The 13,574-nt window shown below is 54.1% G+C and overlaps 1 protein-coding gene across 2 annotated transcripts in view; it reads left to right on the forward strand.

Moving 5' to 3' along the window:
- CLUH (clustered mitochondria homolog) overlaps window positions 1–13,556 on the forward strand; it is a 30,288-nt gene extending 16,732 nt beyond the window's left edge. The window contains exons 11-27 of one of the 2 annotated variants that reach the window (XR_013923094.1): window positions 303–520; window positions 1,182–1,286; window positions 2,369–2,469; window positions 3,836–3,988; window positions 4,532–4,594; window positions 5,251–5,495; window positions 6,327–6,411; window positions 6,817–6,970; window positions 7,259–7,398; window positions 7,510–7,590; window positions 8,188–8,313; window positions 8,576–8,697; window positions 9,940–10,033; window positions 10,685–10,819; window positions 11,459–11,532; window positions 11,897–12,372; window positions 12,792–13,556. Coding sequence is in view for 1 of the 2 variants with exons in the window: in XM_080357102.1 (XP_080213228.1) it covers window positions 303–520; window positions 1,182–1,286; window positions 2,369–2,469; window positions 3,836–3,988; window positions 4,532–4,594; window positions 5,251–5,495; window positions 6,327–6,411; window positions 6,817–6,970; window positions 7,259–7,398; window positions 7,510–7,590; window positions 8,188–8,313; window positions 8,576–8,697; window positions 9,940–10,033; window positions 10,685–10,819; window positions 11,459–11,532; window positions 11,897–12,065 (2,065 nt within the window). In the remaining variant the exon portion in view is untranslated. Of the gene's footprint in view, window positions 1–302; window positions 521–1,181; window positions 1,287–2,368; window positions 2,470–3,835; window positions 3,989–4,531; window positions 4,595–5,250; window positions 5,496–6,326; window positions 6,412–6,816; window positions 6,971–7,258; window positions 7,399–7,509; window positions 7,591–8,187; window positions 8,314–8,575; window positions 8,698–9,939; window positions 10,034–10,684; window positions 10,820–11,458; window positions 11,533–11,896 lie in introns of both variants that reach the window. The other variant, XM_080357102.1, reaches the window with a different exon arrangement.
- The last annotated feature ends 18 nt before the right edge of the window (window positions 13,557–13,574 follow it).

Consider the following 13,574-nt stretch of genomic DNA (forward strand, 5'->3'; position numbering starts at 1 on the left):
TCCCAACAGCTCCCAGAAGTGGCAGCTGATGCCCCATTGCTTGGTCCTGCAGCGGCAATTATAGAAACTCCATTAACGAGAGGTGAAAACAGCAGGGACTCTGACAGGGCTGCAGGGAGCCGCGGGAAGAGCTGGTTGCTTCTTAGGCTCCAGGTCTGTTGTCAGACATTTGGAAGCTCTTTCCCTGCGGATGTCCTGTACACTGTATGGTCTACAACGTTAACTGTGAGGTGCTCCCTCGCAGAGCAGTGGTGATCCTCTTGCATTCTCCTGCTGTGCTGAATTCCTCTCCTTTGCTGCAGGTATCTCTTATTCATGAAGCTGGCCGCACTGCAGCTGATGCAGCAGAAAGCCAACAAGCAGGAGAGCTCAGGTGTGCTGGAAAATGGTTCCTCTCCGGAGAACGGTACTGCAGACAGCGAGAAATCTGAGTCAGAGGATGGTAAAATTGATGATAACGTGACTGGACTTGATCAGGTGAAGGAGCTGGCTGAGACCATTGCATCTGATGATGGAGCAGGTATTTGATCCGCAGCGCCGGGAGCAGCCCCGGCCGCCTGCCCTGCTGGGGCTGCGGCACTGGGGGCTCAGGGTGACCGGTTGGTGTTAAACAGGACAAGCTGCCTCTATCAGTGTTGTCTCAGCTCTTTGCACACTAATGAATTAGTCACCCTGGCGAGTGGGGGTGTGTGGGTGGGTGGGGGTGTGTGGGTGGGTGGGTGGGGGTGTGGGTGGGGGTGTGTATGCGTGGGTGGGGGTGTGTGTGCATGCGCGTGCGTGCATGTGTGCGTGCATGTGTGTGTGTGTGTGTAGCGAGCCCAGCGGCTCTGAGCCCAGCGGCCGGAGCCTGGGCCGGCTGGGCTGGGCTGGGCTGGGCTGGGCTGCCGGGCTCAGGGGGAGCAGCACTGCGGGGGTCCCGGGGGGGGTTTCTAACTACGGGGGGGCCAGAGGGTGGTCCATGGGTTTTCTGGGTTGTCTTGTGTGCTCCTGTCCAGACTGTGCATTTTGCAGCCATCCTCCTTTCCAGATATCTTCCAAATGACTGGGTTTGTAATGGGTTTTTGCAGAATGTACCATTATTGCTGCTTTTAGTAACAAAGCTTTTATCTTCATTTAATAGCCAGGCTTGTCATTTTCTGAAATCCGCATTCATTTGTATTCTGTTTTTCTTCCTGCTCCAGTGGATCCCAAAAGCAGAGAAGTGATTCGGAACGCTTGCAAGGCTGTAGGCTCCATTAGTGACACATCATTTGACATTCGGTTTAACCCAGATATTTTCTCACCAGGTACGTGTACAAAGAGCCGGTTTTACTCCTCCGGAGAATCGCCGTGTCCAGCCAGCTATGGACAAAAAATGGTGTTCTGTGGCCAGGAATATTGCTGGCGTTTGGCTCGCTGGGCACGGTGCAGGATTCCCTGCGATGCACAGACATACAGAAGGAGAGAAGTGGAATTGATTGCAATGCCAAAGGCGGCAGCGAGCTGCTGCGCCCGGGGAGCTCTGCAGCCCGCTGCCGACAGTCTGCCTGCGATCCTCCCGCACCCCGGCCGCTACACCGCTTCAACACTAGATTAGATCCTGGTGTAGTAGTTTACACAAAGCCCAGCGGTTGTAGTTGAACAGCTGATGCTGGATGTGCAGTGAAGGGCAGCATTTGCTTTAGTAGCACCGTGGTGAGCGGGTCACAGTGCCCTTTCAAACGTGTGCAGCACAGGCACCGCGTGCAGCTTTCCCAGGCTGGAATCTGTATTTTATTTGGAAATACAGAATAAGCTCCCACAGTGTTTATGGGGGTGAATACTGAAGCTGTATGCGTGCAAATTGCAGAGGAATGGTCATATACTTGAATTTAGCTTGGAGTAAATGTGCCAAAAGGAGAATGTGTTTTGAAACGCCCAAGCATCTCCTAAGGCTGGTAAATATTAGTGCTTTGGCACCAACTTTGCAGCTCAAAGTTAAACCTTATCTTAATTTGGGTGTGCAAAGCAAAAGGCTGAGTTTCTAGCACTGTTATTTACTGGTCCGTCTGCTGAGACGCTCCGCTGCAGCCCGGGCGGTGGGCGTGATTGCGCTGGCAGGGTGCACGGCGCTTTGCAGCAGCCGGGATGGACCAGAGGAGGAGCAGAATTTGGACTGTGAGGCTGTGTGTTGAGAAGGAATGGGCGGCAGGAGCAGCTCGGCCCCTCAGCGAGCAGAGCAGACGGTGCTCTTCCCACTGAAACATGCTGTAGCGTAGACAACTTCTTGAAGAAGGATCTTTAATTCCAAGGAGACAGAATCACTTTAATGTTTTGCTGTACCTTTCTGTACGTGCCTTGTTTCTCTCTGAGTTCACGTGTTTTATGTTTTTCTGTTTCACTGTCCCAGGCGTTCGCTTTCCCGAGTCCAGCAAAGAGGAGGTGCAGGATCAGAAGCAGCTGCTGAAGGATGCGGCCGCGTTCCTGCTGTCGTGCCAGATCCCCGGCTTGGTAAGGAACTGAGGAGCAGCGGTAACGTCCCCCAGAGAGCTGCTCCGAGCCTGCGCTGCCGGACGGGCTCTGGCACCGCAGGGGATGTACAGTGAACAGCGTGAGCATCTCTGGTGCAAGCGCATGAGGGGTTTTCTGTTTCCCTTCTTGCGTCATGGCGCAATTGTCCCACCTCCAACAAAGTGGCACTAGTAATTAACAGCTATTGCTAAGAGTTTGGGACAATGAAGACCACGTAAGTCACCTCCCTAGCCCTGGGCATCCTGCACAGCTTATTGTATTATCTGCCCCTGATTGTGACTCAATTGGTGACTAACAATTTCGAGTGAAATGGGAAATTGTTCTTACTAATATCTATTGTAAAAACTCCCTCTGTAAGGCTTAAGCATTCTGGTGCTTACCCGTGCACCTGGCTAGATTAGAAAAACCAGCTTTGCCCTTCGCAAGAGCTCCAAATCGACCGCCAACGCGTGTGTTACAGCTGGTGACTGTTGTTTTACAAGGCACCTGATACACTGGGGTATAAACCCGAATGCTGCGCAAGCACACGAGGGCGCGTTCCAGAGCAGCTGGGTGAGCGGGCAGGGCCCCGAGCTCTGCCTGTCAGAGTCACCGCTGTTACGCCGTGAATTAAGTGACTCTTTATCAGCACCGCACCACAACTTAAGATGCAAGCCCCAGCTCCCCTTATCAGCTGCGTGTAGTCTTTGAAATGGCAATGTTTTCAGTGGTGACCGTGGGGCCCATGGAGAAGGGTTAGCCGGCTGGTTGCACAAGCGTTCGCTAAACAAGCCGTGCCAAGGGGAACATGGTTCTTGTTGAGCCGCAGGAGTCCCTGAGTCGGCCTTGGCAAAGCGCTGGAGTCCGCGGAGTTACGGGGAGTCGTGCTGAGTTACCTGAACCCGTCACTGGTCTCCTGGGCCCCAACACTGCATGCTCAGCACCCGCTCGCAATCCTGCGCTGCTCCGTGGGGCCTCAGCCTCTGCTTGTTCTGCGCGGGGAATGGGGCGAACCGGAGCCGGTTTGGTGTGACGGCTGATCCGCCCGCACCTCGGCTGCCCAGCGCTCGGGGGGCGTGTGCTGCTCATCCTCCCCAGAGACACGAGTCCAAACGGCGCAATGGCGGGAGCTCGCACACACTGCGCGTGTGCCCTGCGCGCAGCGCGGTGCTCTCGGGGTTACAGCTCGTCACCCGGGCTCTGTACGTGCCAGTTTTTGCTGTGCTTGTAACTCCAGTGGCATCCCCTGGAAACTGCCGTGTCCGTCAGGCAACGCCTTTTCCCTCCCCAGTCAGATAACTTGTTTTTTCTTTAATTCTTCCTTTCCTGCTTGCTCTCAGTAACCGACAGTGTCTGTACTGCGCAGGTGAAGGACTGCCTGGATCACACGGTGCTGCCCATGGACGGCGCGACGCTGGCAGAGGCCATGCACCAGAGGGGCATCAACATGCGCTACCTGGGCAAAGTTGTCAACTTCATCGCCAAGACCCCTGGCCGTGCACAGCTGGATCACATTTTCGTAAGCATCAGGCTTAACTGCAGACGGTCACTTAAAACCGCCTCTGGCACAGCTTGCCCTGAAGGGCTTCCAACTGGGCCAGCTGTCTGTGTAAAAAATAAACAGCTTCAGAAACAGAGGAGAAGGGAGAAGGACCTGTACGTGGTGGGTGGGGAGTTCTGCTCCTAGATCCATAATGGCTTTCATAGTGTTCGAGTGTCCTTTGGGACAGAGCAGCACTTCAGGGATTCCCAAGTGTAATGGCAGGCAACACAGTTGGATTTTAAGCATTTTTTGAGGCTCTAGGATCCATCAGGGCTGTGGGTCAAGCTGGGAAGTGTTGGTGCTGCTGGCAGCCCCCGCAGCCGAGCTGGCGCACGGGTGGCCCTGGGCCCCGCACACGGCGCTGCCGGAGCGTCGGCAAACGCGAACCGGGGCTGTGCCGCGGCGTGAGGCCACAGAGCGCGGCTGCTGCCCGGCTGGGAAAAGCCCATTGCAAAAGCAAAGTGTGTATTTCATTGCTATTGCAAACTGACTCTCTCTGTTCTTTATTCCTTTGGGTAGAAAATAGGAATCAGTGAACTGATCACTCGATCGGCTAAACACATCTTCAAGACGTACCTCCAGGTATGACCCGCGGTCCAACCTCTTGCCTTTTGTGTCCTCGCTAACGACTTTTTCCCACAAATGGAGAGCTGTTGGAGTCTCTTCTCTCATTAAGCAGTTTGTGGGGGTTGCTTAGCAACAGGAAGTACAATCTCATTAGCGCTAAAATAGGTACAGGCCTGTGCGTAAGGGAAAACAAGTTCCCACTTGAAGGCGGCTTTCCCAGGGAGTCATCATTCATGCCGTTCTTCCCCAGATTCTCACTCATTATGTTGGAGGCTTTTAAAAGTGAAATGACAGCTTGTTTTCCTTGTAATACCTTTTCCTCTTAAGCAATGTGCCTTTGCCCTTCTAAGGAGCTTTTTTAATTGCATGAACACGAGTGTATCCATATACCTGTCCGTCCCTAGCATAGCAGTACACCTGGCTTTATTCCAGTGGCAAAATCTTCTTTACACTCTTGAGTTTCTCTGTCCAAAACGGAGCTATCTATTTGTATATGTGTAGGTATATACTTATATATCTGTCTGCGCGAGTTCCACTTGCAAATCCTTTCGCCCTCTCGCTCTCCTGGAGGATTTTCGTGTTCCTGGCAGGACTGGCGCTGTGCGGGGCGGGGGGTCGGGCGGTGCTGCGGGGTCCCGTGTCTCAGCTCCGGCGCTGCTGTCTCTCTGCAGGGCGTGGAGCTGTCGGGTTTGTCAGCCGCCATCAGCCACTTCCTCAACTGCTTCCTGAGCTCCTTCCCAAACAACATCGCCCATCTTCCCGCCGATGAGCTGGTCTCCAAGAAAAAGAACAAGAAAAGGAAAAACAGGAACCTTGGGAATGCCGATAACACGGCGTGGGCCAGCATGACCCCTCAGGAGCTTTGGAGGAATATTTGTTCAGAAGCAAAGAACTACTTCGATTTTAGTCTTGAATGGTAAGTGGAAGAAAGTGCCCTCGCTTGTACCCAGACTCACCAAGTGTCTGTAGCTCTTGCTGTTCTTTAATAGGACCTCCCTTCTTGACTTGTTTTCTGTTTGAATACAACTTGGTACTCTTGAGGGAGTTTTACAGGCTTATAATGGAAATAAATCAGGTGAAGAGCAGCATGAGGAAGGGCAACTGAAATCTGAAATGAGACAGCTGAGGGCATTCAGGCCCTCGCCTAAACTCTGCAGTGAGCTTTGACGAGAACACCCAGCATTTCAGTAGCGAGTACTGTTGTGCATCTCTGTGAGCTTTACTAGCACGTTAGCGACCACCGCGATGGCGGTCCTGGGCCTTGGTTGGCGCTTAACCGCGCAGTGCTGTCCCGGAGCAGGGACCCTTAACCGCGCAGTGCTGTCCCGGAGCAGGGACCCTTAACCGCGCAGTGCTGTCCCGGAGCAGGGACCCTTAACCGCGCAGTGCTGTCCCGGAGCAGGGACCCTTAACCGCGCAGTGCTGTCCCGGAGCAGGGACCCTTAACCGCGCAGTGCTGTCCCGGAGCAGGGACCCTTAACCGCGCAGTGCTGTCCCGGAGCAGGGACCCTTAACCGCGCAGTGCTGTCCCGGAGCAGGGACCCTTAACCGCGCAGTGCTGTCCCGGAGCAGGGACCCTTAACCGCGCAGTGCTGTCCCGGAGCAGGGACCCTTAACCGCGCAGGGCTGTCCCGGAGCAGGGACCCTTAACCGCGCAGGGCTGTCCCGGAGCAGGGACCCTTAACCGCGCAGGGCTGTCCCGGAGCAGAGACCTCGCCCAGAGCTGAGCTGTGTGTGCTTTTTGCAGTGAGAGTGCTGACCAAGCAGCTGAAGAGTATAATCTGCAGAAAATCACTCTGCTTCGTGAAATCTCCCTCAAAACTGGAGTCCAGGTAAGATCCACATCTTCCCTCCCTTCCCCGTCATGTTCTGTGCTGAGGAAGAGTAAGTGCAGACGGCTTGGCAGGGACAGCCTTTCCCACGGACTGAGTCCCCAAAGGCCGTGGTGGTGTTTGTGTTGGAATACGGGTTCCAGCCCTGGGGAAAGAGATTTCGACTCTGTTCCCTGTTAGGGTGAACTTTGTGCATCTCCCTTGGGAGATCAGCCGGCCCGAGACAGGTCCTGGGGGCTGCTGTGTGTGACAAACCGAACTCACACCTTCGGTTCCTGTGCAAAGAGAAGCAGCTCTGGGCTGAGCGGAGCAGGATGCAGGCTGTCAGGGCTTATTTTCCCCTCTTCTCTTGCCAAGTGCCCGTGACAGTGGTGACCGTGACCTCTGGTGTTTTTGGTTCCCCAGATCCTGCTGAAGGAGTACAACTTCGACAGCAGGCACAAGCCCACCTTCACAGAAGAGGATATTCTCAACATCTTCCCTGTGGTGAAGCACGTAAACCCCAAAGCCTCGGACGCTTTCCACTTCTTCCAGAGCGGGCAAGCCAAGGTTCAGCAAGGTGCGGACCCAGCGCGCCTGCGCCTCTCGAGGCGACCGCGGCCGGAGGGACGAGGGGGTGTGTGGCACCCGCTGCCCCCCAGCGCCCGCCGGTTCTGGGGCAGAGCCCTGCAGCAGCCGCGAGCCAGGCTGGGTGCGGAGCGGCGCTTTCCTGCTCCTGGCCGTCTGTCCTCACGCAGGACGGTGACCGTGGCTGTGTGTCCCACGGCTCTGGACACTTCACAGGCAACGCGCTTCTCCAGTAGCACTGGGGGCTGTTTAACATACGTACATATGCAACTTTTTTCAGGTTTCTTGAAGGAGGGCTGTGAGCTCATCAATGAAGCCTTAAACTTGTTCAACAATGTGTATGGTGCTATGCATGTAGAAATCTGTGCCTGCCTGAGGCTGCTGGCTCGTCTCAACTACATCATGGGGGATTATTCAGAGGTAAGCAGGGGCTCGTGCAGGGGTGCTGAGTCCCTGTGTTCCCTCCCCAGGCCTGCTGGCTCAAGTGTGCAGCACTGTGCGACTTGCTCTTGGGTCTTCTGTTCTGTTTAGGCCTTAAGTAATCAGCAGAAAGCGGTGCTAATGAGCGAGAGGGTCCTGGGCATTGAACACCCCAACACGATTCAAGAATACGTGAGTACAGGGTGCTGGGGAGCAGCAGCTCCTCGTGTGTCTGCCCCGAGTCTGTGAGCTTGGAGTCATGTCTGTGTCTGGAGAGCAGCTGCAGCTCTCCTTCCCAAAATCCTCCACTTTCATCATAGGTTCTGTATTGTATGATTTTTGTGAACTGGATACCTAAGCATGTGCATTATAAGCATCCTGTGTGGTCAGTATTGGTCCTTAGTTTAGAATTTTGGGGTTTGTCTGCTGAATGTTTATTTATAATAATTAATATTGCTGGCTTTTGCCGTGGGCTCCTGTCAAAAACAATGAAGGAGCAAGAAACCCTCCAAAAGCAGAGTTTGAATTTGAAATGTTCCGTGAGGTGTGTGAGAGAAACTGAACTGAAACACTTGCCAGCTCCCTCAGCACCGTGTGTGTGGTACCTCGGCGGGGCTGTAAAGCAGCCAGCGGAGTTGAAGTTTCCTGAGGGGCTGAAATCCTTTTTAACCATAAAGGAAAACCTTTTATTCATGTGAAGCTGAGGAAGGGAGTAGAAAGGAGAGATTAGTTTGCATTACAGCGTGGCAAGTAAAAACCATTAATGCTGGATTACTTCTTTTGTTGCAGATGCACCTTGCTCTGTACTGCTTTGCGAACAGCCAGCTCTCCACGGCACTCAACTTGCTGTACCGTGCACGCTACCTCATGCTGTTGGTATTTGGGGAGGATCACCCAGAAATGGCACTCTTAGATGTGAGTAACCTTGTAGAGTTTCTAATCCCTAAGAAACTCCTGGACTCTGTTCATGTTGCCCTTGCATGAAGTGGAGAGAGTTGTTCCCTCTCTGGTCTGGCCGCTGGAGCGGAGCTCGCGGGGCAGAACCGGCTCCAGCCGTGAGCCGCGCAGTGACCCGCGGGCAGCGCTGCTGCGGCGCGGCCGCCAGAACGCCCGCCTGGGCCTGGGGGTTAACGGCACAGCGGCGTGGTGTGAGCCGCCTCTCTGACCGCCTCTGCAGAACAACATCGGCTTGGTGCTCCACGGCGTGATGGAGTACGACCTGTCCCTGCGCTTCCTGGAGAACGCGCTGGCCATCAGCTCCAAGTACCACGGCTCCAAGTCTTTGAAAGTTGCACTAAGGTGAGGCAGGGCGGAGCGCCGCGCGGGGAGGGTCGTCCAGCTGGGTCCTGTTGCATTAGAGATTCAGTCTCGGCCCAGCTGTTGGACTCTGCTGGGCTGTGTGAGTCAGACAGAGATCCCTTGTTCTTAAAGGTAATTGTGGGATCTACTGTGATCCTGGTTGCCCCAAAAACCTATCAAGGTGACCCTGGTTCTTGTGGACTCTCAGGTGAAAAATGCATATGGCAAGTGAAGGTTGGAGAGTGAGGCTCATGTAATTATACTGGGAGACCAGGACGATATGTAAACACTCGTATGTAATTGTTCTAGGCCCTCAGGGAGCATCTTTGAGAAGCATATAATTTGCTTTTGTCCTTTACCATAAAGCCTTGTATTTGAATAAAATACTGAGCGGCTCCCTTGTGTTTCCAAGGGAGCTGGGAGCGGTCGGCACCTGTGGGACCTGCTCCGAACGCACTGCAGGACGGGCTGGCTCCTCAGCGCCGCTCCTGCACTGCGGTGCTCCTGCACCGCAACCCACCGGTGCTTTGGCAGGGTGAAAACAAATCTTACTAAGCACCCACAAGGGTCTGATTTGCTTTCCAGCACTTGATGGATGTGCATTCTGTGAAAGCACCTTGTGTGAAAGCACCTTGCTTTCCCTGAGCAGCACTGGGCTGCCTGATGAGATTCGCAGCCTCCCCAGAGACGTGCGTTGCGTTCCAGAACAGCAGGGAAGCGACGCCCCGGCCAAGCCTGTTCCCCAGCTGGAGGGGGCCCGCGCCACCGGGGTCCCCGCTCTGCCACTGTTTGCTGGTTGTTTCCGTGCTGGAAGGCTTTTAATTTTTCTGTGAATAATCAAGTAATTCATACGTTTGCTTTCTAAGAAGCAGAAATACCTTTCTTGAAGGGGAAGGTTTCTGGCTGTGTCCTTCTCCAGTTAACAAAGCTGTCCCCAAGATGGGCCCGTGGATGTGCTGCTCCATTCAGCTTTCCTGGGTGCAGGAGGAGAAAATCCCCAGTTCAGTCTTTATTTCTGTAGGTCACTTCTCAGCATTTCAACAAAAATGCAGCTGAAATCAGTGTAGGACATGAATCCCCAGGCGGGGTGTGGAGAAGCAGCTCTAGGGGTGCGGTATGCAGGGCCTGGACCCGCCTCCTCGGACACCGGCCCACACGTGGTTATGCTGAAGTCGTGCTTGCTCTAGTGCAGAAATGTTTCTCCTTCATTCAAGTACCTTTCAACCCCTTTCTTTCCCTCAGCCACCACCTGGTAGCCCGAGTGTACGAGAGCAAAGCGGAGTTCCGCTCGGCGCTGCAGCACGAGAAGGAGGGCTACACCATCTACAAGAACCAGGTGAGGAGCTGCCGTGGTGACACGCGGCTCTGAGCATGCGCTGCAGAGTCCGCTCTCTGAGGATGGGGCAGAACTGCTGCCCTGTACAAGAATGGACCGGATTTTATGCCAAAAGTCTTCAAATAGCCTTGCTGCAAGTTGGTTCTTGCCGGACTCCTGTCCATGGACCGAAACTCATGTTGGTGGTGTGGCCCCACGTTCCCACGGGCCCCTGAGAGAGCTGCTCTGTTCTCCCCACGTTTTGCACGGCCTGTCTGTGAAATACCCGACCCAAACGAGTTCGGCGGTTGGGCTGTTCGTGGGCAATGCGTTCTCCCGCACGGAGGAACTCCGGCATCGGCCCGGGCTCTGTCTGAGCACGTCTGCCGCCGTACGCGGTGATTCAGCGCCGTGGCACTGGCTGAGCGCACGGCCTGCTGGGGGGATGCTGCTCGCCCTGCAGACGTGCTCTGACTTGATGGAAACGTGTCCTGTTGATAATAAGGCTCCTAGAGAATTTTTTTGCTTTGTTTTTTTGATGCCAAGGCAGGTGAAATCCAGTTCTGATGAGCTTCAGTAGGGATGTCGAGCCAGCAGAGACGCAGAGTGCACCCTGGTTTGGGTCCTGTTCTGTTTTGTAATGTTGTACCTTTTCTTTCCTTTTCCAATCAGCTTGGAGAACACCATGAAAAGACCAAAGAGAGCTCTGAGTACTTGAAATACCTGACTCAGCAAGCCGTCGCTCTTCAACGCACAATGAACGAGATTTACAAGAACGGCTCCAACGCCAACATCATGCCGCTCAAGGTAACCTTGTGCAATGCGAGCAATGGAGAGCGTGTGCTGTGAAGGCGGAGTTTGTGTCGAGCTGCTCCCGAAGGCCACACATGTGCGGGGTGCAGGAGGTCTCTGACCCGGCGCAGACTGAACAGTTTTCCCCTCGGTTCTCGATGCAGCTCTTTCTCCTGCACTCGGGCAGTTGAGCGCAGCCAATGGCCCGGGGAGGCGGGGGGCAGGCGGCGGCGTGGGAGCCGGGGACACCCCCGCGCAGTCCTGCCGCTGCGCTGACTCACTGGCTGCAGGCAGGTTGCTCAACCCAAAGTACTTCAGTTTCCTCATACTAAAAAATGCCATCATCTTGCACCAGGTGCTTTGTTCTCCTTCCAAGGATTGTGTGTGCAGGGAGCAGAGCGGCGCGGGGGCCCGGCCCTGCCGGCTGTGGGGCACGAGCAGGCGCGGCCTCTTGGGCCCGGCCCCGCTGCTCTGGTCTGTGCTCCGGCTGATCTCACCGGCCCGGCTGCGGCACGGCCAGGGGAGCAGCGCTGGCCCGGGCGCTGGGGCTGTGTCCCCCGCCCCGGGCTGTGTCCCCCCCACAGGCTGTGTCCCCATGGGCTGTGCCACCCCGCGGTTTTGACTTGCAGAACTGTGTTTTCTCTTGTGCTGCAGTTCACAGCTCCCAGTATGGCCAGTGTCCTGGAGCAGCTCAACATTATCAACGGAATTCTCTTCATTCCACTAAGGTAGAGTGATACCCCCGTGTGCTGTGCCCTTGAAAGCAAGTAGTCTTTTCATATTACCTTTGTTCCTGAGAAAGCACAACCCTGTGCTTCCCATTGCATTAAGAGCCACTGATCATCATCAAGACCACAGCAGTACTCTTAATTTTTTTCTTTTATTATAAATTGTCCCTAGACTTCGAGTTGAAAATTTTATTGAGGCTGAGACCATATTCTTCCCTTGCTATAAAAACCCCTGATGGCAGAAGCTGTCCGGCAGCAGCTGGAGGCTGGCTGGCACAGACACCGTGTCACCTCACTGCCTGTCCCCAGCAGCCACCACTCAGGCTGGTCTAACATTTGTCACCCTTCCTGGTTTCCCCTTCAGCCAAAAAGACTTGGAGAACCTTAAAGCAGAGGTGCAGCGACGCCAGCAGCTCCAAGAAAGCATTAAAAGTGGTGAACAGCTGGAAGCAGAGGCCAAAGCTGTGGAGGAGAAAGAGGCTGAGCCAAGCATGCCTTCTGCTGCAATCCCCTTAACACAGAGCTCCGCTTAACGTGTACCTCGCTTAAAAAACAAAAAAGTTTAAACCCTTTTCTGAGCCTGGGCCAGGGTCTCGGGTGCCCCTGGAGCAGCTCCTCCTCTTTTGACAATGTTATTGCACTGGTACAATTAATACACAATGCAAAGAACTAATCTGAGAAATGTAATCTGTCTGCCTGAGCTTGTGTGTGCCCCGCGAGGGGAAGGTGGCCGCGCTGCGGCAGCGACCGGGCCGCTGCGCCTGCGTGTGTGTACGTGTCGTGTGATCTCATCACTTATTTCTACCTTGTACATATGAATTCCAGATGAACTGTCTCGAGGTATGTAACATTTCTCAGGTCATTTTTATGTTGACTAAGGACACTGCTTTGCTAAAACAGTACAAAACCAGCCCCATCCACTGCTCAGTGTTCTTGTGAAATGCGGATTCCAAACCAAAAGGTTGATTTTCCCCCAGTCGGTACCCCGGTTTGTGAGAACCATGCAGCCATATTTGTGTCACTCAGACGACTGAAGCCTGTAACCCGTGTGTAAGTGGGGGATGTACAGCATTTTCTACATCAGGATATAGCCATTGGATTCCTTTAACCATTTTTCTGTTTTTGGTTGGCAGTTTGGCAATTCAGTGGGGTTTTGTAACGTTCACATTCTAATTTTCAAGGTAAAGATATAGATAGAGATATATATATATATATGTATGAATGATACTCACAGTTCCACCTCTCTGCTCTGCTTGCAGCTGAGAGTACCTTAGGATACTGTATCCAAAGAGCGAGGGCTTGCTGTTTAAAAAGCGCACAACTTCCTTGCAATGGAAGCCCCAGTGCCTGGGAGCGCCTGGGAACGCCACAACTGACCCGCAATACTGAGCAGGATCTCCTGGCCCTGCTGAAAGAGGGGGAGGAAAGTCAGAACCAACAGGGACTCGATCCCACGTGCAAGAGCAGTTGTAACCCCGAGCTGATGGACTTCAGCCTGAGGGACAAGTGGAGCCAGCTCAGCCAGGACTTTCCCACAACCTGAAATTACTGGGCTGAGGGAAAAGGGTTTAAATAAAAACTAAGAATTCGCACAGCACTGAAACCTATGGCTAGTATCTTAACTCTTTGCACACTGGTTTTGAGGTTGTTGCCAGGGAGCTTCCATTGCTGGTGATGGACGTTACTGACATGGCAGATGCCACTGAATGAACCCTGGTGTCCCCTCACTGTCACGGGGTCCCGTGGTGGGCAGTGGGGCCAGGCCGGGGGTGCCGACAGAGCTGAATGTCCTTTTCCCAAGCAGATCAAGCTGTAGAACAAGGAGCTGCCGGTGCGCAGCTGGCACAGTCTCTCCCTCTGTCGCGTTGTCTGTCTGTGCTAATTCGCGTTGCTTCTTTCACTGACCTGCGGGAGAAATGAGCTGTCCCTGCGTGCCATGGCAGGGATCTGTAACGCGCTGGGGACAGCAGGGAGCAGCCTCCAGGTTGTGAGCCGTGACAAAGCAGGAGGAGTCCTTCCTGCAAAAGAACTTGCTCCTATTA

Source organism: Nesoenas mayeri (genome assembly GCF_963082525.1).
Source record: "Nesoenas mayeri genome assembly, chromosome: 20".
Classification (NCBI taxonomy): Eukaryota; Metazoa; Chordata; class Aves; order Columbiformes; family Columbidae; genus Nesoenas; species Nesoenas mayeri.